The sequence below is a fragment of the Brachyistius frenatus genome, unplaced genomic scaffold, assembly GCF_029030835.1.
Source record: "Brachyistius frenatus isolate BFR_SWC_R1_liver_20210118 unplaced genomic scaffold, ASM2903083v1 Contig_83, whole genome shotgun sequence".
NCBI classification, from domain to species: domain Eukaryota; kingdom Metazoa; phylum Chordata; class Actinopteri; family Embiotocidae; genus Brachyistius; species Brachyistius frenatus.
The window spans coordinates 1,516,657-1,540,490 of NW_027210682.1; the positions used below are offsets into that span (position 1 = coordinate 1,516,657).

General features: G+C 40.9%; 1 protein-coding gene across 2 annotated transcripts in view; it reads left to right on the plus strand.

Moving 5' to 3' along the window:
* coro1ca (coronin, actin binding protein, 1Ca) overlaps window positions 1-23,668 on the plus strand; it is a 30,101-nt gene extending 6,433 nt beyond the window's left edge. The window contains exons 2-11 of one of the 2 annotated variants that reach the window (XM_069709367.1): window positions 4,471-4,667; window positions 15,457-15,579; window positions 17,108-17,237; window positions 17,454-17,635; window positions 18,503-18,622; window positions 19,052-19,156; window positions 19,297-19,442; window positions 19,633-19,690; window positions 19,842-20,084; window positions 20,842-23,668. In XM_069709367.1, coding sequence (XP_069565468.1) covers window positions 4,473-4,667; window positions 15,457-15,579; window positions 17,108-17,237; window positions 17,454-17,635; window positions 18,503-18,622; window positions 19,052-19,156; window positions 19,297-19,442; window positions 19,633-19,690; window positions 19,842-20,084; window positions 20,842-20,961 — 1,422 coding nt within the window. In that variant the 5' untranslated portion in view covers window positions 4,471-4,472 and the 3' untranslated portion in view covers window positions 20,962-23,668. The remainder of the gene's footprint in view (window positions 1-4,470; window positions 4,668-15,456; window positions 15,580-17,107; window positions 17,238-17,453; window positions 17,636-18,502; window positions 18,623-19,051; window positions 19,157-19,296; window positions 19,443-19,632; window positions 19,691-19,841; window positions 20,085-20,841) is intronic. The other variant, XM_069709366.1, reaches the window with a different exon arrangement.
* Window positions 23,669-23,834: the final 166 nt, after the last annotated feature.

Sequence of the window (23,834 nt, forward strand, 5' to 3'; positions counted from 1 at the left end):
TCAGGCCAGTGGCAACCCTGTACTGCCTCAGAACAGCCCCCGCTGACTTTGTTATGTGCAAATGTCACGATCATAATGACCTTGATGTTTGAGGACTGACATGGGTCATAAAAACTGAATAAGAAACAACAGATTTGCAGCAGTATTCAATTTAGCTGTTGGAGTTATATGGCGGTCTTTGTTGTTTTATGAATTTGACTTTTGTAATTTTGACATTTAAACAAATTCACATGACTACACAGTTTAAATTAGAATATGTTTGGTACAGTGTCGTCTACCGGTTGAGGAAATGTGGCGCTATACTGGGATTTCTGTGGAAACCACTACTTAACAGGAAGTTGGCGCATTGAACAAAGGACTGCTAGTTTTGAACAGAATGACCCAGAAATTCATTATTCAGGTGTGTTGTTGCCCATCTCAGTATATCAGAATATATTAAAAACCACATAGATGTGAACATTTAACATAGAACTGACATGGCAGCTTTTCTGCTATCATTACAACAACATATCCTCATTACTTTCGGTTTCGTGATTCCCTTTAGCTGTGACACTACAGCTGCTTTTTCTTATCTCTTCTGTAAACACCTGAGCTTTGTCCTGCAGCCATTTTACTTCAACAAGATCAAACACTCAGTATTAGTGCAATTATACTTGTCAATGCACACTGTACATTTTGGACCTCTGTAATTTAACACATTGCTGACACTAAGTTCATTTCCCTACTCCTGTGTTTGTGTGCATTTTCAATTTGCATAGAGACCAACTGAGTCAAACTGCCAAAAATGTATGAATATTATGAAATAGGGCATATAAGGTCTTGTGCTCGGCTGAGGTGCAGAAGTTGATGCATCGGTTAAAAACACCCGATGACACAATGCAGTGGAAACATATCACACATCACCGCCACACAGCATGCCTTATTCATCAAGACCCAGTGTTGCATAATAATCAATGACCCCGCCCAGTCTGCCCTCACCTACGGTGATACAGCCCAACCCGTTAAGCTTTATTATTTGCAACCTAGACAATAATGTATCAGTCTGCTCACATTTGATTGGACATTGGTAGGACACTTTTTTTTAAATTTTTTATGAAACAACACATTTCACCTAAGTAGTCCACCAAAATCAGCTTACGAGTCAATAGGCCATGTTGTCAGGCTTCATTTTAAATCTACAATGCCAAAGTAATTGTTCAGGCCCGGTAGATGAGAGGCAGTGCGTCAGCGCTCAGTTAAAACTCCTAATGCACTTCTGCTGGGTCTCATCTTATTCTGCACCTCATCACAAAGTATTATGATCGGTCTGGTTTCCAGCTGCTCAGCACAGTCTGCTGTCAGTGGATGTCAAATCTTGCCGAAAACTCTGCGCTCACTAGATCCTGCTTATTTTTGCAAGACGAAGAGTAATTCCAAACGTGGGGATATGATTTGGTTTTAAGAGTTGTTTGCATTTTGACATTACGAGTAAAGTTTTTAAGACATCAGCTTGTATTTCTTGCGTTGTATTGGGTTTCTTTCCTGGGTTTCTGTGTGCGGTATTTTCCTGATGTTACTAGGCAGCATGCTAAATATTTTCTTTTCTCCTTTAAACGAGACTCAGCTCTGTCTCTTTGTGCTGCTGGCTAAAGTTAGTGACGGCCTCAGTTGTGATTCATTCTTCATTATTTTCTTCTACCTACTATAAAGTTTTATACTTTTTATATATTTCTTGTCTCCCTAATTGTAGTTCAATTCTGCTGTTTGAGGTGATGCCGCCGCCTTTTAAACAACAACACCCATACGCACACACACACACACACACACACACACACACACACACACACACACACACACACACACACACACACACACACACACACACACACACACACACACACACACACACACACACACACACACACACCAAAGATATGATCCGTAAGCCCTGTCTAAACACCTGCTCTATATTTGTTCACTCCACCATCGATACCATGTCCTGATCTCAGGCCAGTCACGCCATCACATCTAATCTGTCTAACGCGCAGTTCTTCTCCACTCAGGAATGTGTTTTGGTCAATATTTCTTCACTGGGATGTTTGACCCGCACTGTACAGAATTATGCATGTTCATTGTGTGACACTCCAGGACTTAAAAAAATAAAAATAAAATAAATAAATTTTTATTCATCCTCTGAAAGTACCTGCAAGGAAGCAGTGTGACTCACAACTGCTCTGGAAGCCAATCGTCTAATACACACAAATGTGATGTGGAAACTTGAAGCCTGCGTTGCACAAACATGGAGAATGACTTGTCAGTGATGGAGGAGACATCTTGTAAGAGGGAAATTATTTGCCTTTTTTTTCCATGGGAAAAACATATTAGAGACAAATTATTATTATTATTCAATTGTTTTTACATGTATATCTTAGGACACGCCTAGATTAAAGTTGCTGCCTTGTGTACACGTGCAACGCATACCTGACAATCAGTGCTGAGGCTGTCAATAGGACAGTTACATAAAAGAGGATTAAATCTGACCGTGTGCATGATGTCAATGTTCACCTATTCGGAAAAGAATGACGGTCAGCTTAAAGCCTGCACACCAGTGAAATATTTTGACACTGTTGATAAGTTACCGGCGAGACAGGTAGCTGATTTAGGTGTCTGTTCGCATATAGCTTGTATTCCTACCAGACTACGTGACATATTTTATGGCTCTAAAGGTAAGCAAACAAGTGTCGCCCCTCACAACAGTTTTCCTTGTTCATTGTTGCCCCAGATTACCATCACATTACTGTAAGGAAGAACAACTTGTCTTCCCCGCCCATTTGTGACATACTTGAAAAGCAATTGGCACTGATTATGTAAGAATTTGTCAGTATTGACAATATACAGGTCGCCACTGACGTGCTGTGAAAATAATGAAATATTTGATTTAAACATCTTTGACCAAGTATCCATTCCTTCCTTTCGCCAGTTAGTGGATTTCTACATACTCTTTGTCATTGATAGTCAGTCATTTGCTCTTGGTCTGCCTTTTCTGTAGTAGTCAAACTCAGTTTTCCTTACAAATACACTCTATTCAGATACATTTAGGGGAGGATTTAGAACATTTCAAACTCCTCAAAATCCTCAATTTATGCAAGCTTAACACTTGAGATTAATGATGTTATTAACAGTCTAATCTAATTTCCCCCAAAAAATTCTTTTTAGCCTACTATTGGTGTTTGATGTTAGCAGAAAGAAACAGTTGTACTAACTGTCTGTAGTCAGGTAGTAAAGACATCACGCGTTTTGTTTTACGGACAAGTTGGGCTGCTTGGACACTCCCACAGCCCAACAGGATGAACTTCCTGCTTGTGTTGCAATCCTTGTCCTGTCGGAAACATGCCACACAAGCGTTTCTCGTTTCTCGCTCACACTCATTCTTTCCTTCTCTCTCTGTCTCACTCTCTCTCTCTCTTTTGTACGCGTGCGCGCGCACACACACACACACACACACACACACACACACACACACACACACACACACACACACACACACACACACACACACACAATGAAAAACCACCTTTAAAACATGTCCCACATCCTGTGCTGAGCTTTGCTCATGGTGATTCAGACTGGGAAACTGTTCCCATGTGCTTCATCAAAAAAATTTAAAAAGATTTGAGGAGCATCACAAAACCAAAACCTCTTAAGAGCTTTTGTCTATCTATAGGTTGTAGGTGAGGTTGAACTTGGTTCTAATTGTTTATCTGAACTTTGCCAGCTTTCCATTATCTTTTGAATGTGGTCTGTTATTGTACGCAGAGCAATGGGACTTGAAGCTTTTGAATGAGTATGTTTTCCAAAGTGCTCTTGTCTGCCAGCAGATTGTTGTCTCGGTGAAGCTTTTAGCTGAACCAGACACAAAGTCTGTTTTTGTTTGGTTTGGGTATGTCATCTTTTCCTGTGGAAGTGTCTCTTTCTTAGTGTGCTACAGAGAAGTGCTGTTAGTGTTTCAGGTGTTACATATTTGGCACGCTGGTAGATGGGATAAAACGGCAGTGAAAAGAGTTTTTGTCTTCTTATTCTTTTTTTTATTGGAGATCAGGACCTTGTTGGAGGTGCTCACTAGAAATTATTGTGTCACACTCTATAAATGTTTAGAGGCCGTTGGAGTAGTAAGTAGTAACGGCTTGTTGCGGGAGTTCACCCTCAAAGTGAGAGACTCAGACAAAACATCTGCAAAGGGAATGCGTCTCGCATATTCTCAGTCTGCTCCAACAGATTTGCTGATGCTTGTGGATGAGCTGACTTCAAGTCTTCCACTTGTTCAAGCCGGGTTTTTTTTTTGTAGTTGTGTTGGTTCATATGGCTGTCCTCAATCCTTTTGTACTTGTTACTGTCATTTTTGATATATTCATTTTACAGCAATGTGTGTTTTAAAAAAAATTATTATTATTAATTTGTATTCTAACAAATCTCCCTCTGCACTTTGCATAGATATGAGACGAGTTGTACGGCAGAGCAAATTCCGTCACGTCTTTGGCCAGGCGGTGAAGAATGACCAATGCTACGATGATATCCGGGTTTCAAGGGTCACATGGGATAGCAGCTTCTGTGCAGTCAACCCCAAGTTTCTTGCCCTAATTATTGAGGCCAGCGGTGGTGGAGCTTTCCTTGTTCTCCCTCTTCACAAGGTAAGTTTGCAGTGTGTTATGCAATCAGTAGAGATGGGCGTTTCAGGCTCATACACTCAGAAAGAGAGTGAGTAACTCACTCGCACTGTAAACTCGGCTTCAACAAATGCTGTCAAACTTTGAAAACCCTCGGCTTTGACAAAGCTGATGAGAAGCGTGACTGTTCAAAGCTGTGACTATTGAAAAATGAGAAAATCACAGCCCATCCCTTGTGATTAATGCCACAGTGTTGTAAGCACTTTATTGCATGCTTGAACAGAGCCTCGGTACAGGCCTCTAAGACAACAAAATGGAGAGAACTGTATGAAGAAGCATGTTTGCATTTATTGCTTCTGTATGATGCTATATTATTGCACACGCATATTTGGACTAACGTAAACATGAAGTTGAACAGACAAAATCGTATTTTGATATATTTTGAGAGTAACGGCCTGTTTCCTATGTTTTGTGGGCAGCAAAGACTCATTTGCGTTGAAGACGTTACTTTTTACAAGCAGGGCTGCCGACCCTTTATATCAGTGTATCGCGGGATTAATGTTTACCGTTGGGCTGTTTCACACACCCTTATGTGTACAACAGAAACTGCTCCAAAGCCCTGGAGCGAACAGTCCTGATCCTTGCCTCCATATAAGGAATCCCTCCACATATTTATCCGTGGGTTGGGTAAGACTGCATTTGAAGTGTGTTTGGGTGTAAACAGCTAGTTAGCTGAGTAAATACTGTACATCCCTCCCTTTTGTTTTAACCTCGCTGTCATAATTTAGTTAATTAAGGTGCTCGAGAGGTCAGGCTGATTTTAAGAATGGGCTTTGGCATGTTCCCCAGAGAGCCCTTGGATGTCATTATGGGTGATAGTGGTGAATTGCTGGCTGCTTGTGTTTCTGTTTGCCAAGCAGGAGCCAAGTGGCAGGTCCTGACACTGTGAGTGACATAAATACTGCAATCCTGTCGACAGATCTGTCCTGGACCTGTAATTAGTGCACACCAGTACACTGCCATGTCATACGAGAATGCTCTGGCACTGGGGACCGGATCCTTAGGCCTGTCATCACGTAGCTTACGCCGCTCAGCACCTCATTCAATACAGAGCTTGTACTGGAGGTGGGCTGCCAGCTCGACCGGTTTCACACTCCTCCTGCCCTCTCTCTCTCTCTCTCTCCCGTGTTTGCGTGAGCTGCCCTCTGCATGCCATGTACCCGTACAGTAATGCTGTGTCTCCTGAACAAAGTCTACTTTCACTTCTGAATCAAAAAAGTCGTGGGACACTGGAGTCTTTATGTGCAGAGAAAACTTCAGGCAATTTCCTAAAGTGAAACAAACAAAAAAAAATCTTCCCACTTATTAGCTGGCAAGCTTGACGAGCTAGACCCTCAGATATAATAGTCTTTTCCCCATTTCAACAGTCCATGCATTGAGAAACGTGCTGAAAAGGGGAATACCATAGTGTTGTGTTTGTATGTTATGACTGTGGATAGTTTGACCAGAATGTATTGCCACCAAAAACAGTTTTACAGCTTAACATAAAGGAGAGAAGATTAGTTATTGGGACCAAGACTTAACATTATATTCAAATCTTAAATTAATTGCTATTCCCTTTTTAAATTATATTGTTTTTTTGGGGTTTTTTTGTAAGCATCTATTTTTAGCCATTATCACCATGCTATTCAAATAATTTTTTTCCGGACAAAGAAAGTACATCCGGAAATCTCAGTATAGCCTCAGCTGGCAATGCAGGTCTCAAAAGTGGGACAAGTCTGCACTTGCAAACGGTATGACTAAAATGCAGTGCAATGGTTCAGTATTACATCGTTGATCTGTGTGCCGTTGAGACCATGTTTAATAAACCATTTGAAAAATAACATTATGTTGCCTCTTACTTGGGTAAAGTGATTTTTAAGGAAATCAGCCTTTTCATGAGGTGTATTAATTAGCAACTGTTTAGTCTTTTCATTTACAAGCACTTGCCAGACACAAGCTCTGCTTTATTGATGAAACTGTGCCTGATTTGAAAACTGTTTCAAATTTTTGGGGTCTCATTTCATTTTTGTTGCAAGGGCCCACATCCCCTCAATGTCCCCACCCCTCCCCATCCCTAATGTGAGGGTGCATCTGTCCGGCTAACCCATCTGCCTGTGCTGTGTTGCTCCCAGTCTCTGTGGGCAGCCAGCTGCTCGGGGCCTTTGTCTTACGCTTACTCCCAGCGCAGCCCTTTGTCGTTATCACACTTTGGCTGGGTGTGGTGGGGGTGGGGGGTGGGAGGGGAGTGGCAGAAGTGTGATGATGCTCCTTCCCCCTTCACAATTAAGCCACATGCGTCTTTGTTATAGTAATGCAGTAATGGCAGAGGAACATTTAAAATGAAATGATATGAGCCCATTATATAGTTGTATGCTCAAACCTATACTTTTTTGTTGGGATTCGGAGCATAGCCTACAATTCAGAGGTTGATGTTGTGGATCTGTGAGCTGACCTGAGGTCTGAGCCTCATTTTGAGCAGTCAACGGACGGAGGTGGCTCTTTGTGTGACTCATTGGGATGTGGGTTAGTGCGTCAGGCCGCCCTGACTCAGCACAGCCATGCATATTGTTGCTTCCTTCTGTCAGAACTCTGGGATTTATAGCGAGGGGATCAGATGTCCAGCTCAACACATGTCATTCCCTTCCCTCATGCTTTCAATCTCCCCCTTTCTCATTCTTAGCTGGATGCCTGCTAATTTATTCCCTGATTTCCATATGAAGGAAGTTGTGGGAGTGAATACATCAGCTAGCAAGTGAAAAATTCCTGATAATTCCTCTCTGTCTGCTCAGCCCTAAAAGAAGGGGAAAGTATCAGTAAAGTGTTATAATTATTTTAGTTTTATATCCATTAACTAGAAATCTCTTACTTTGATTTACCCAGTGAGTGACAATGTTAAAGATGTAATGCTCTCTACACTGTTTTAGCCATGATCATCTTTATTTTCCAATCAGAGTATCCAACGCTGGCACTGTACAGAAAGGATGATCAATTGTGGTGTACGTATTTGATTTAGATACCATTCCTCAATGCACCATTCATTCAGTGTTCAGCCATTGCTGATCGTATTTCCTGGGTGTGTGCACAATGACACGCTATTTCTGATCTGTCTTCTATACACAGTTTTGGCTGCTTACTACAGTAAGCTGCATTCGGTCTCTTTCTGCAAAAATACAGTCTGCGTATTAAAATCCAGAGTCTTTCCCCATACATTGGCCAGTTTTTGTTCCAAGACCTCTATACTGCTCAGTTGCCTCTGCCTTTGCCGCTTCTGCCGCTCAGTCCTGCTGACTGCAGATTTTACCATATATGGTCATTCACTGCTCCCTGCCTGACAGCCTTCCAAGACCATTTCCTCCCTGCCCTGCCATTGGCTGCTTCATGCAGTGTCAGTACACATGTGAATTCTGGGATAGGCTGAAATATGAAGAGCGGCCAAGATGAGAGAACTAGGTTGAAGTCAGATGTTGTTTCTGTCACAGAGTCACTCACTGTATCCATGTGCCATATTTAAATAATTATTTTAATGTGATAATCAGTATGACTCCTGGGTTACTGAATAATGTAAGCTCCAGACATTTTGTAGTAGCAAGCCTTAAAATGAAGCTATGGCACCGTTTGATATGAAATGATAAGGGCAATGCCATTTTCAGTCATTTGATTCATTGAAACTCTGCTGCAAAAGAGCAGTTATTTCACTAACTATCCACACGTGCATGTGGATGCACCAGTCTTGCAGACAATATTTTTGGGTGCGCTGCATCTCGTGTCTTAAGTTCTTTAAAAAAAAATAATGCTCATTCACATGCTGTCTGTTCCCAGTTAATCATGTTTTCGGCCACAGGTGCTTGACTGAATCACAGCAACACTCTGGGGAGACAGTAGGAAGATGTGGACTGAGGCCGTCTCAGAGGATATACATTGTCCATTTAGAGCAGTCTGATCAAAGACATGGCAGAAGTTAATGACCCCTCTGATTTCAATCAGAGCTTTTATTCTTGGTGCGTCACATTGCTTGCCAAGACCTAATCACTATGGTGCTAGATGTACTGGAAACAGTTTTCTCTGTCAATCATCAGCAACCATCAATCAACTAATTATGCCCTTTGACTCAGAGTAAACACATTTTTTGACAATGACCTGTTAGCAAATGTGTTGTCTCAGATACCATCTGTAATTTACATATTCCAAGATTCAAGATTTGTCATATGCCAGAAAGGTGAAAGGAAAATGTTCCGTTATATACAACGCAGGTTTACAGTCAGTTTGCTGTGTTTTGCATTGTGTTGTTTCTGCCCTATCATTAACAAGTTGTAAATCTTAAGAAAATCTTCCGGTTGTGACAGCTCGGTTGCTGCTACTACCTCAGCTGTTTGTCTCAACCATAAGGACGAAGAGGCTTGTTAAAGTGGAAATTTCCATGGAGCCCTGAGCAGCACTGGACAGCATGCATGGAAGACCCTTTAGTGGTGTGCATGCGTGAATCACATGTTGAGCTGCAAGGAAAGGAAGTGTGCAGGCCTCCTGTGTGGATGAAAAGAATGTCCTCTCTTGCCTTGGGGGAATTTTGTTCATACAGTTTTTTGTGTGTGTGTTTCAGTGTTGTGCTTTGTATCTATTGCTGTGTGATTCACTCTCATTTTCTTCAGTCTTAGTTGTTGCTATGCAACTGGTTGTTTTGTAGGCCTCAGACATTCCTCTCAAAGGACTCAAATGTCTGTAGTGTGTTATGGACTTGTTAGGTATTCGACTGCTGAGTGTAGTCCCTTTCTGTTGGTGTGGGCTTTCTTGTTCTGGACAAAGAATAATGCTCACCTCTAGTTGCAAAGCACACTTCCTGTACCTGTAGGCTGGTTGCCTTGGAGATGATTTTCTTGCTGGGCTGGTTTAGTCTGTTGGTGCCCTTTTTTTTTTTTTTTTTTTTTTGACAGTGTTGGTAGTGTGTGGTGTTACATTTAGTCCTGTTTTGTTGTCCACTTGTCTGCCAAGGTGTAAGATCTTAGTTTTTGCCAACCTTGCAAAAATCTCTCCAATCAAAAAGCCTTCTCCAATTTACAGCAGAAAAAGGTATGATTACATCTGCTGAATATAAAGTTTGTTGTCTTTTAACTTTTTTAAACTCGGATAAGAATTGACACCTGAATATGATCAACTTTAATGAGACTCAGAATTGATCAAATTTTAGGAGCGCTAGCCAGTTGGTACTGATAGTCATAGTGTTTATACAACGAAAGTTTGTATTTTATCAGTTCTGTCTTGCTCTTGTTATAACATGTATGTTTTTCTGCACTGCACAGATGTGGAACTAGGTGCAGCAAGTCAGAAGTTTTATTTTTTACCAAAAGTTCATATAGGAAACGCACCAGTAATTGGTTGGCAGTCATATTGGTAGGTTTCTATGATGGATTGATGTGTCAAATATTTAATAATGGCAAGATATTTTAAATATTCATCCATCAAGTAAAACTGTTCAGTTTATATTGATAAAAAAGGGGGATTAAGAAACTTACTCTTGGCAGTCTATTCAGTTTCTCTCTCTCTCTCTCTCTCTCTCTCTCTCTCTATATATATATATATATATATATATATATATATATATATATATATACTATTGTCATTAGCAGTTGATGGATTGCTATATGATTTATTTTTTGCCAACTATATATAAAACTAATATATTTTATAAAGGAAATTTGTAAAACATATGAGCTCCATAATGAAGCCACATTTGACTGTAAACAAGACTCTTGATATTACATGAAAAAAGTGTAAAATGAAGGAAAAGTTCAGTTTAGTTTCTCTCCTGCGTGATTGATTGATCTTTCTTTGAGCTCTCTTTATTATGTATGCAACTATTCTTTGTAGTCTGGGAAGGCTGTTGGATACATTTTGCGTAAGTGGCGGTAACATTAAACAAACGCCTCTCCCCTAGTTGAATTTTTTTACCCAAGCAGAGAGTTGAGCGACACGTGTTCAACAATGGATGCGGATTTTTATCAACATTTTTGCTTTGTAGTGAAAGGTTAATAAACCAGCCTGCAAAGATTGGTGTCCAACCAAATCCAACATGGAAAAATGTTGTTGTAAAGACTAAAATCAACTATAGTTTAACCTGAGCCGTCATAGAGCTCCTAATAACATTTAGTCTGTGGCCTAGCCCAAAGACTGATCATACCATTGTGATGCATGGCTGTCAGATTGGGCTGAACTTGTACTTCATGTACTTTTCCTGAGGAGATGCTTGTGGTTGTGAAATGGTAGATGTTTTTGATCAAATGTCTCATTTGAAGACGAATACCGACCTGCAATTGTGCCTGAAGCGTGACATTTCCAGAGAGCTGGAGAATGCAACACGTTGCCACAGTTTAACGTATCTGCACTTCTGTCATGGATTTAGCTGCAAAGCCAATCACGAGTAAAACTGCTGCGATGAAAAAGGAGAGCTGAATAACTTGGAGGAAGCGATTTGAAGCAAAAAAAAGGTGGCGGTCAGAGGTGGTATTTATATGTTTCATTGATCAATACCAATAAATGGCTCTTCTTTTTCTTAAGGTGTAGGTGTATGATTAAACTATTATTCGGCTTCTATTTTAATAGTGGCATAAAAGAATAAAATAAAGCGAAAAAGACAATTGAACCAGTAATCACAATCGTATGCATGGCAATTCATTGTCACCTCCAATTTCATGATATTGACAACCATGTTCCTGCCTTGTGTCTCATGTTATATCTTTATGCAGGTTTTTGGCAAGATCCTCGTGTTCACTCTTGAGACTCCAAAATTCCTAATTGTGTATATCAAACACAAACAGCATCAACACCTCAAAGGGTGCTATATTTGACACGCTAACGGCCCTCTTGCTCTCATTAGTCATACCCATACCAAAGATGCCAGCGGCTGAGGTGTGGAATGTGAAGACCGCCTGGTTCTGTGGTCGGACTGTCGGCCTCCTCTGCCCTGCCTGGGATGATCAGAGGGTCGCTGAAGTGTTAATTGGGCTTCATGGTTCAAATTCAATCTTAACAGCTCTGATTCATTTATAAAGTATAAAATTCTTTTTTTTTTAGCCTGTGTCGATGTGTAAAAATGAGTGAAAAATGGACAGTTTTGAGGTCCCAACATTGATTGCTCCAATAAGTGGTCTTAATCTTTGGAGGTTTTGTCAACCAGGCCTTAGTAATTGCAAACATAATAGATGAATCTATGCTTATCTAAAATGTTCTGTATACGTGCTTCTTATTGCACGTATGGGCAAGAAATAAATCTAACTTCAAACCTTCATCAGTAATAATTGAATCAAGGTAAACTCATTGCACACCACATGATTTGCATAGATGAAAGATGCCTTGTATGTACAGGGATAACTCAACATTCCCAGGACACAGTCCTCTTTGTGTTTGTAAACTGGAGATCTGTTGCAACTCTTCAGCATTGTTTATGTATGGCACTTTAAACCACAGCTTTTCATCAAGTGATTTTGTGTAGTATAACATGCATCTCTAAGGACAGTGTGGCATAAAAATACAGACGCTTCCTGCTCCTCGAGTACTTGGCTTCGCAAAGGACGTACGAGCACGTGTACAGCACCAACTGATGCTGAAATGCTGTGAAGTGTTTTATATGACCGTTTTTGAACGTGCGTGAACATGTTACATGACGTTGATGTTTTTTTAAAAAAATGGGTTGTATTTACTGTAGAGTTTTGGCAAAGTTAGTACAACTTTGAATTGTAGGTTTATCTCGTCTCTGTGATCAGTTTGTTCTTTGTCAGACTTGTTTATACTGTTTCTGTTGCTACACCTGGTCATCAGTCTATATCCTTCCTGATTTACATCCTGTTCCTACTGCCTTTGGGAAATCATGTGCAGAAATACTTTTAGCGAGCTGTAATGTAAATCTGTGTCGAGGTTGGTAAACACGGTCCGAAAAATTATTTCGGCACGTTTCAGGGTATTTCTACGATAACAATATTCTTGACAATATGACAAAGTACTGTAATGTATTTTACTATTAATTTCAAGAACATTCAATTGCAACAAAAAACGTTGCAGTTTTAATGTCAGTATAGGTGGTGAAATGAATATGCACAAATATCATGTCTTCCTGTTGATTGGTTCAATGAATTTCGAATTTTGAATCGACCCTGAGACATAAGAGAGGTCACCAGTTTCATAACGGTGGTGTTATCTGATACTGGATGGTTGCTCATAGATCCCTACTGACAGCAGTGTCAAAGTCTGATTTCTGTACACTGCGTCAGGGTCGATTTCAGGGTGTGTTTAGTAGTCGGGGCGAGGTTTAGACAAGATCTTGTGATTTTCACACACTTGCACGTCTGCACACACAGAGTTCATTCTCGCACACACCGGACTTTGATCAGTAAGCCTGGAGTAGAAGTATGTCACAGCCCAACTTTATGTCCGTCAGGTGACTGTATGGTTACGGGCCGAATATTTTCACATTTACCATTAAGCTTATGCATCAGTCCAGACATCTTGAGTTATGAATCATGTTGCTCGGTGCAATAAAAGCAGCTTTGAAGTAAACGTCTGCTAGGCTGTGTTAGCGTAAGTAGAAAAATGTCTAAGAGTAGGAATGCCTCAAGAATGACCAACCACTCATGTCCTGAGCTATACTATACCTCCATTATATACTTGAATTATTTGAAGGAGTCACCCATCAGAAATGTGTTGCAACAACCATACATATCAGGCGAGTTGAAGCAGAAATTAAACAAGATCTGTTTGCAATAAATCTGGAGAAACATTTCTGAACATATGGTGTGCTTATAGTTATACTTAGTCATATGTATAGTTATACTTATAGTTCACTCTACCAATGTACTACAAATGAAAATGACAACTGCTGTTGGTTGAGGCAGTATTCAGCAGATCAGTGTCTTTGATGACATCTATACCAGGTGGAGCATCTGCAAAGGGCTGTGCGGGAAAACACAATTCACACGAACCTTTTTACACAAGAACTAGTGTGGAAGAAGTGACACAGAGCTCAATAAAGAAACGCAATTATATAACGTGCAATTGCAGGTAACATTGGGGTTGGCGGGGTAAAAATGTAAAAGTCCAGTTCTCACATTGTACCGACCACTGTAAAATACTGTGGTTCTATCTGGTTTCATTGTACTGTCGTGAACACTACATCTGTTTAGGGTACGTTGTCATCCATAAATCCAGTAAGAATACTGTGACGATTTAGTATCACATGAAAGCTTCCATTTTTGGTTTAAATTAACATTAGCAATTGCTGCGAGTTATGTTCTCGGGAGTTTTAAGTGTAGTTTTGATTGTAGCGCTTACTCAATACTGAGCATACAGCTCTTAGATTTAATAGGTCTTCTCAAGCCATTGTTGTTGCTATTCAGAGTATAATAACAGAATAGCTGTGGGCCGTGAGTGACTCTTTCTTATATTGGGGAAGCCATCATGCTTTATGAATAGGGCTGCCGCAGAGGGCTATTTCCACAGTGGGTGACATCATCTCTCTGGCCCTGCGGTGGTATTTGGAGTCGGCATCGACTAGGGTGTGTCCGACACCCGAGTCATTACAACGTGAGTTTGCTAAGTCACCTCACGATGCCGAGAGCACCTGGTTCTCCTGGCTCGTAGTGTTCAGAGGTCAAATCCAGCAGCAGGTTGATTTTGGAATGCACTGCATAATTGAAAGCTGTGTGTGTGTGTGTGTGTGTGTGTGTGTGTGTGTGTGTGTGTGTGTGTGTGTGTGTGTGTGTGTGTGTGTGTGTGTGTGTGTGTGTGTGTGTGTGTGTGTGTGTGCGTACGTACACACGTACGTGCACACACATCAGAAATTCATTTGCAGCCTTCTAGTCTGACTTGTATAAGTAGATTATGTAAAGGGGACAGTTTAGTGCTTGATTTAGGGTTGCCATTTTAAAGTAAGTAGTTATTTTAGAAAACTAAGAATCAGTTGGCATGGCTCTACTGTAGAGTGACGCCACTACTAGTAACTTTCCTTAATTACTGTGGGTGGGGCAGTAGGGGCTAAATCTAATCTCAGTTTGTTTCTGAGTTGCCCCAATAACACCCAAGCCTCTTTTTTGGCTGAGTGATGGTGTGACACATTTAGGCTGATAATTCTCTTGGGCAGTCAGGTTTGTCCTTCTCCATGTTCAGAATTTTTCAATGAGCCATGTACAAAGACTCTAACATTTTTAACTTGATTTCCGCAATGCTTTAGGCTCCGAGTTTTTGAGGGACTGGGATTTCCTTTAAAGTATTTGTTCAATGTTCTGACCCAACTGTGGGTAAATGAGGTGCAAGCTATATTGTTATTACTGTTTTATATTGTAATCATTTAAAAAAAAAAAAAAAAAAAGCAAAACTTTCTTTTTCTTTTCTCAAACTTTTAAAAGCTCTAATTTATCCACAAATTAAAAAAAAAAAAAAAAGTCATTCAAAGGATTTATTTGATTTGTGTGCCTTTTATTTGCCATATCACTCTCAGCTTTGATAGTCTGTCTCCATTGTGATGGGGACATTGTTCAACAGGTAGCGTCACTCATTTGATGTTTCTATTTCGGAAGGATCCTTTTTAAGTGCCTACTCTTAGACGGTGTGATTGTGTGCGTGCGTGTGCCGGTCTCTGTCAGCCGGCTTGTTTCTGCACGTGGGATTTAGGATTATACTGTAATTGTCCTGTTTTAAAACACGCTCACGCCTCCAACATGGACAATGTTCTGTAAGGACCAGACTAAGGCTAATCTTATTACTCTGTTGTTTTCCTTTGTCTTTGCAGACGGGACGCATTGACAAATCCTACCCCACAGTGTGTGGTCACACGGGCCCGGTGTTAGACATTGACTGGTGCCCCCACGATGACCAGATCATTGCCAGTGGCTCTGAGGACTGCACAGTGATGGTAAGTTTGCCTCATCCACTACACCTGAACTCTGACCTCTTAATTGAGGGAAAATGGCAGCACACATTCTTGAGCTGATAATTGACAAGAGACAACATGCTCTTATTGCGAAAGGCCAGGCTGTTGAAACTCAGGGATGGTTGCAGGCCTCACCCTCTGGATTAGATTAGGCCCAAATATGTGTTGTAGGAATCAGAGCTGGGGAATGATTTAGCTGTTTATTGAGCTGAGGTCACTGACTTTTTTTTAAGACTGTAGTTGTACATTACTCCATATGTCCATATTTGGGCTTTGAAAGGCTGAGATTTGTTTTCAGTCTGTGTAGGTGGCTAGCACTTCCTCACCTGAAATTCCCGACTTCCTGTTAAACCCAAACTGAATCAATACCATATCTATTTCATGTTTGGACAAGTATAAGTCCTGAAGAGAAAGGCGCCATTGATGGTTGTGCTCTTTGTAGCATTTGATTTTTGAGGGTAAATTTCATAGCCTAAATAGGCTCTTTTTTTAACGTTTAGTTTAGATTAGGTAGAAGTGGGCTGTTAAGCAGGCGTATACAGAGGGCCGATGGATGTATTCACCATGATGTAGACGTGGCATACCACCATATCACATAAAATACACTGGATATCAGCACAACTAACATTTCTAAGCACAGTTTTGGCTTCTTTGCTGAAACAAGCAAGTATTAGCTGCTATTAATAGCAAATACTAAGTTGTTGCCAGAGACAATAAAACTTGTAGCCTTACGAAAAACAAGCTCACATATAAGCTTTTAGCTCCAATTCCTGTTGAAACCTGTAACTTCCTGGGTGAAGTAAAAAAAAAAAAGTGAAGATCCAGGATAAATATTATCAACGGAGGCACAGTCTAGTCTGACATTACCCACCCAGTGATTGTATCTTCAGTATGTTGCAACATGTTACCCATTCAAATTGTGGAGAGAGATGGTTTAAAGGCTAAGACAAAACTGTACTGTTCGTAACAACCTTCAAATATTTCATCCTAAACAAATACTTTTTTAACTGTTGCTGTCACGAGAAAGTCTAGAAAACAACACCATGCACGCGCACACACTTTTTAATTTACTTGTAATAACTTCAACCAACCAATATTTATTGTTCCAAAGTCTTAGACTGCATTTAAATGACAGTTCTACAAAACATTTTTTTTTTTTTTTTTAAACACACCTTATCAACAGCAGATGTCTTACTGAAATAATTTATTACTGACTAGTATCATATCAGTTGCCGTGGTAACAAGCATTGGCCTACTGTATTTTCTTAAATTTGACTGTATATTGCTGTCACTGAACAAGGTACTGCTTGTTTTAAGTCAATGCTGCCCCCCTCTGGTTCCTTTTGGTAACTATCATTTGTGGTCTCGCGCACCAACACAGTGAATGTGTTTGTTGAGTTTGACGGATCAACAATGAAAACCTTAAGCTTTTAGGATTTCATCTAAGACAAGGCAGGTTTCACTGTTACGACGGTTTCCCGACTCCCTGAGCTTTTCCTGTCCTCCACAGGTATGGCAGATTCCTGAGAATGGCCTCGTCACTTCCATGGCTGAGCCAGTGGTGGTGCTGGAGGGCCACTCCAAGCGCGTTGGCATCATCACATGGCACCCGACAGCACGTAACGTCCTTCTTAGTGCAGGTACGAGCCCTGGCTATGACCTTAAAACCACAAAACGAATGCTGCCGTAATGCAGCTATCTCCAGAGTTGGCTTCGAAAGCTTTGCTCAACTTTAATTAGAACACAAGTCTTCAAGTTATAACATCATGTTTGTGGCAGCTGCCTCAAAGACAAAATATTTCATGGTAATTGTATGGGCTGCTGTCTTGCTCACCTTTATTTTGATCTGTCATCAGGCTGTGACAACCAGATAATCATCTGGAACGTGGGCACAGGTGAGGCCATGATCACACTAGAGGACATGCATCCTGATGTCATTTACAACGTGAGCTGGAACCGCAACGGCAGCCTTATCTGCACCGCCTGCAAGGACAAGGCCATCCGTGTCATCGACCCCCGCAAGGAGACGATTATTGCTGTGAGCCATTTCCATAGTATTTGTTGTGTCGTTTCCTCTTTTTATATTTCCTTGTGTCTGCAGTATGAGTGAAGTAGATATGTGCGGCAAATAGGGAGACCGATTCAGCTGGGATGTCTGCGTTCCGAATTTGGTATCGATTTATTGCGGAATTTTACTGGTATTTGTACGGACAATCAAAATCATTTCATCCCCACGAGGAACACCAAAGTAAGACAGTTGGGCGTCCCTTTCCTCTTCAAACGGCCTCAGTTCTTTGTGTAATGGATTTCACTAAATGTTGGAAACATTCCTTTGAGTCTTTGCTCCATGTTGACACGATTCATCATTTTGGCAGCTTTATCAGCCGCACATTCATAGTATGAATCTCCTGTTCTACCACAATCCTAAGGTGTTCTATGGAAAATCAGGGCAACATTTTCTTGGCCCCGAGGAGGACCAAGAAAATCTTCCTTCCACCGTTGCACCACCTCCAGTTTGGACTGTTGGTAATACTGGGATTCATGCTGTTGAAGCCAAATTGCGAGTCGACCTCAGCAGAAATGAAATCAAGAGTCATCAGACCGGGCCGCATTTTTCCAGTCGTCAACTGCTCAGTTTTCATCACTGCGGACCTGCTGCTCACTGGATGTTTATTTGTTGTCAGCACCATTCTGAGTAAAGTCTAGATACTGTTGTAATGAGAATCAGCCCTTTCGGAAATACTGAAACTAGCCCGCCTGGCACCAACATTCATTCCACAGTGAAAGTCACTGAGATCACATTTCTTGATGTGAGCATTAATAAAAGCTGCTGAACTGTATCCGCAAGATTTCATGCGTTTGCATTTGTGCTCACGAGTGCTGACCTCTGAACTTTCCCGCACAGGAGAAAGAGAAGGCGCACGATGGCGCTCGACCCATGAGGGTCATTTTCCTTTCTGATGGCAACGTCCTCACCACTGGCTTCAGTCGCATGAGTGAGAGACAGCTGGCTCTCTGGAACGTGGTGAGTTGCTTCATGAGGGTTGACGGCACTACATGGGTTCAATAATTTTAGGTTCTTCATTTAATTTCATTCGGTTGTGATAACCAACGTAAAATATAGGTCTTAGAATCGCCCGAAGAACTTAAAAAACTTGATTTCTATCCAGAGGCCTTTGATTGTTCAAGCTCTTCATATATAGGTCAACAGTATAAACAAAAAAAATACACACGGTAAAAAATAACCACATTTAATACTACAGGATTTGCTATAATTCAATTCAATTCAATTTTATTTATATAGCGCCAAATCACAACAGAGAGAATTCACTTACATTAAATGTACTACCATCCAGGCTAATTACCACTTCTTCCTGTTTTTGAAGACCATTGTTTTTTCCTTGATGTCTGTATTCATGGAAGGTAACAGAACTCTCTTATTATTACTTTTTAGCAAAACATGGAGGAGCCCATGACCGTTAGTGAGATGGACACCAGCAACGGAGTGCTCTTGCCCTTCTATGACCCAGACACCAACGTTGTTTACCTCTGTGGGAAGGTACGCTTTCTTTGAAGCAGCCGGTAGTCAAATCAAGCATTATTATAACGGCACAAAATTGAAAGTTTGAATTTTATTTCCACATAGCAGGAAAAAAAACAACTTTTTTTTTAATTTTTTTTTTTTTTATATCTTGACAGGGTGACAGCAGCATCCGTTACTTTGAAATCACCGATGAGGCTCCATATGTTCACTTCCTCAGCACCTTTGCTACCAAGGAGCCCCAGAGGGGCATGGGCTACATGCCCAAGAGGGGCCTTGATGTCAATAAGTGCGAAATTGCAAGGTAAGATGAGTGGCTAATCATCAACTCTGACACCAACTCATTTTGATTTTATTTAACCAATTCCTTCATGGCTTCACCACTAGGGGGCAGAATGTAATCATGACATAATCATCTCCACCAACTCTGTTGCCTTAGTAGTTTAATAATACACTGAACTGTGAGTAACTGGTTTACATTTTTATGCTGCCAGGTTCTATAAACTGCATGAAAGGAAGTGTGAGCCTATTGTGATGACTGTTCCCAGGAAGGTGAGTCCCCATCTTAAGCCACCACTGTGCATAGAGTTATTAGTCCTTTAATCTGCTTGTTGAATCGCAGGCAGCACAATGAGGCCTTGTTTTAAAGTGTGCTGGTTACAGAGTTTTCCTCACAGTTTGTCGCTCCCTCATTCCCCGTCAGTCGGACCTCTTCCAGGACGACTTGTACCCAGACACAGCTGGACCAGACCCTGTCCTGGAGGCTGAGGAGTGGTTTGAGGGCAAGAATGGAGACCCCATCCTCATCTCCCTGAAGAACGGCTATGTCCCGGGCAAGAACCGTGAATTCAAGGTGGTCAAAAAGAACATTTTGGACGGCAAGGGCACCAAGAACACAGAGAACTCGAGCCCTGCCAACAAGCCTGCCTCTCCAACTCCATCAATTGTGAGTTTTTGTTTTTTTTCCAAGTTATCTAGAGTGTCTGATAAATGTTATATTTCATTTAACAGTTGATTCCCATTCAGCTGGGATGATAAATAATCTGATTCAGTATTGATTTAGACGAATAATTGTCCGAAGAGCGGTTTTGTTCACTGTATTTCTCCGCCACAAAAATTCCTACAGATGTTAAACAGTAAATGGTGATATTCATCCTCGACTCCCACCTTATCATTACCCCCCCCCCCCCACACACACACACACACACACCTGGCCTCTGGGGCTCGTACTCTTAAGCAGACAAATTGTAGAGGTAGGAATCATGACAGATTGCTGGCTGTCTTCACGAGGGGGTTTTGCAGAGGTTGTTCATCCCACTCTCTGTCCCACAAACTGAGGGGTCTGCTCCTGCTCCGGGCGCCTGTTGCTGGGCGTCCTGCCGCACCTCGCCCACAACACAGCCACCCGCCTTGGACCCAGCCCATGTGTCTCTCTGCAGCTCTGCTCTGTAATCACAGCCCACTGGGCTCAAGTGCTGACAGACCATGTTAACCCTCGGAGTACCAGGACCTGCCGCATACAGTCAGAGTTTGTCGGTTGCATTTTTGACACAGGAGTTTCATTACGCAATATCGAGACATACCATATGTTGGACATTTGGTTCAGATGTGGTAGTTGTGTTTGTTTCACAGCGGGGTGACTGTAGTGATAGGATTGAAATGGGTCCCCCAAAAGTCTCACATGTCTCTATTGTCTCCCGCAGAAATCTGAAGCCAAGCTGGAGGAGATCTTGAAAGAAATCAAATCCCTCAAGGACCTGATCAGCAGTCAGGAGAAGCGAATCATCAAACTTGAAGATCAAATGTCCAAAATTGCCATTTAAGGACCCTTTGCCCAACCTGCTACAATTCAGGACGTTCCATTGGCTGGGGGGTGGGCGGGAACAATCACTGCCTATCTCAATGACAGTGTTTCGTCTAAGTCCTGCCTAGCAACGATCCCTAGCAACATTCCAGAGGAACTTTTTCTTAGCCAGCCCCCGACCCTCAGTTTAACACAGGTGGAATAAGAAGGTCATGTGGCAAATTTAGCAGAGAGTGCTCTTGCTTTTTGGTGACAAATGACTATTCCTTTTATTCTGTGGCAGTCAGTTTTTTTATTTTGTCTACTTGTATAAATAAGTCTTACATAATTCTTTTCATTTTAGAATAATGGCCAAGAAAATTCCAGTGTCAACAGTCCCCATTTACTAGTGTATATCTTTTTAAGTAGTTATCAATGTTTCATGTTAGCATACCCCAAAATTATAATTTTGCCAAATCTGGAATGCTGTTTACACCTCTTTGACAGTATTTCTTTTTCTCTCTTTGAGGGAGTATTCAAAATGCAAACAGTGAAACTCTGTAGTAGACTGCTTATGTAAAGGAGGATAATTTTATCAATAAGGCCCTATAAAATTCAAATGAGTAAATTAAATTGGGTAGTTATAAAAGGAATAGAGACACTTCAACTTCTGTAGTTAAAAGAAAAATACATTCCGATTGCCACAGTTCACACCAAGAACTCTGACATACCATAAAAGAAAAATTGTTTCCGTCTGTGTTAAAGCTGCACAAATCAATGCCTGCTTTTTCTGTTCATTTCGATTGCCTCCTCTCATTTCTGACTGTGGCCACAACAGTCCATCTAAACATACATTCCTTTCTACCTTGCTTCATTAACATGCACTCTGCACTTACTGAAGAAAATGACAAACACATTCCACAAATCTCATAGGCAGTTCTTGGTGTGAGGGAAAACAACTCGAATTTCCTTTTTCTGTAAACACTACTGTCGTGACTTTAGTCCCCGCTGGTTGGTTGTTATTGTAAAATGTTACCTGCTACCCATGAAAAGACCAATGCAGAGGAACATCTGCCAGCTCTCCTTTTTGTTTTTGTGAGAGTTTCGGTCACCAACCTCAGCATTCGTTTTGCTCAGCGCAGTCAAGTGCAGTGGGATTATTTTTTTGTCACTGTTCTTTTGCATTATATTCCATCTCAGATCTGTGTTATCTGTGCAGGAAGTGATGTGAAACGACACCAAATAATCACACATTGACTTGACTATTTGAAACAATCTGGTGATAAAGCTGGCGATTGTGACGGAAACTGTTCACGATAGACCTTAAAGGCCTAAGATTGTGTGTGGATATGTGCCTCGTGTCTTTGGCCTTTTGGGTGCCTGTCAATATGGATGTTCCTGCTTTGTTTCCTTTATTAGATAGTCTTACAGTAGAAGGTCCAAGACTTGCCTCTAATTTAGAAGAATTGAATAGTTGGATTATCACTTCACTGTTAATTTTAGCCTGTTTCTTTTTCCAGCTGTGCTTATATCCCTCTTAGCACTTCCACGTCTTGGTTGTTTAATGGTTATTTCTCAGATGCCCCAATTCTTTATAGTCAATACAAATACAAGAAACTGTTGATTTGTCCATACTTGAGTTACTTCGCTCCAATAAAAGCTCTTTTTCTTTTTTCTTTTTTTTTCTTTTCATGTTTTAGATTTGTTTCCCAGTGGGAAGCTGAGACGGGTAATGGTTCAGTCTGTTGTTTGCCTTCGATAAATGTTACCACTGTCAAGACCTGAAAGTGCCATAGAGGTATACCTTGGAAGTGTTTGTAGGGACTGTTGTGTGAGTAGTTGTATGTAGTAAATGGAAGAGTTGAGAGGTGCCTGGATTTAAAACCACTTTGAGGTGCTATACTTTGTACAAACACTATAATCAAAGAACCCTTCTGGTCACCAAGCTGGAAGACATCATGAAGTCCTGCCAGTCCATCCCGCAATGCACCAGGCAGCATTACAGCTCGAGGTTTATTAGATGCATTGTGCCCCATTTTTACATTTCCACCATGGTACGGGTATAAAAAAAACCATCTTAAATGATGATGTCAAACCAAGAATCTGCCAGCTGAGCGCACAGCCGTGTACGTCGACGTGGCTTCAAGATGCAATTTGAGCAGTGAGTTGTAGAATATTAGTGACAGAAATTCTCAAGAAGTGACAGAGATGTGGGTTTGACGCAAATTGTACTGCCGCATCTTGTACATCAGACCGCCACTCTATGGATTCTTTATAGCACTGTTGGCACGAGAGTTTTGAGGAGTAGTAGTTAATAGCGCTCCAAAGGGACACTGTAGGTTGGAGAAATGTGCAGTTGAGAGCTAGATGTATGTTTGTAATTAAGGTCTAGAAAAATGAGTGAAAGCTGTGTAAATAACATGACCATATATCTGTATTTTTTTTTTTTTTTTTTTTTTTTTTACATTTCTTTGTTTTGTGGTTGTGCTGAAGAGGGTATTTGTATGGGAGGTGGGTTTTAAATGTTTCCCCCTGTTTGTGTTCCTTGCACCTTGCCATAATGCATCTTGAGTAAAGCAAAGCCTCTCTTACATTGGAGGTCGTATGAAAATCAAGAAAATCAAGACGAAAACAAACCAGGATGAAAACCTCCATGTGGAGGTCTGCTCAGCATTTTTGTTCATTATTCTTGCTTCAAGTATCAAACATTGATTATAAGAAAATTAATAAAGAATTTTTAAAATGGGCTCATTGTACAGTTTTGAATTGGCAAACCGACTGCTTTGTATCTTTGCACTCATGTTAGCTATGAACACACTAGGGGATAAGGCTGGTGTTTTCTTATTTCTCTGTCAAACAAACCTCATGAAAAGACACAAATCAGAAATATGTTTTCTTTCTGTTACTCGGAAC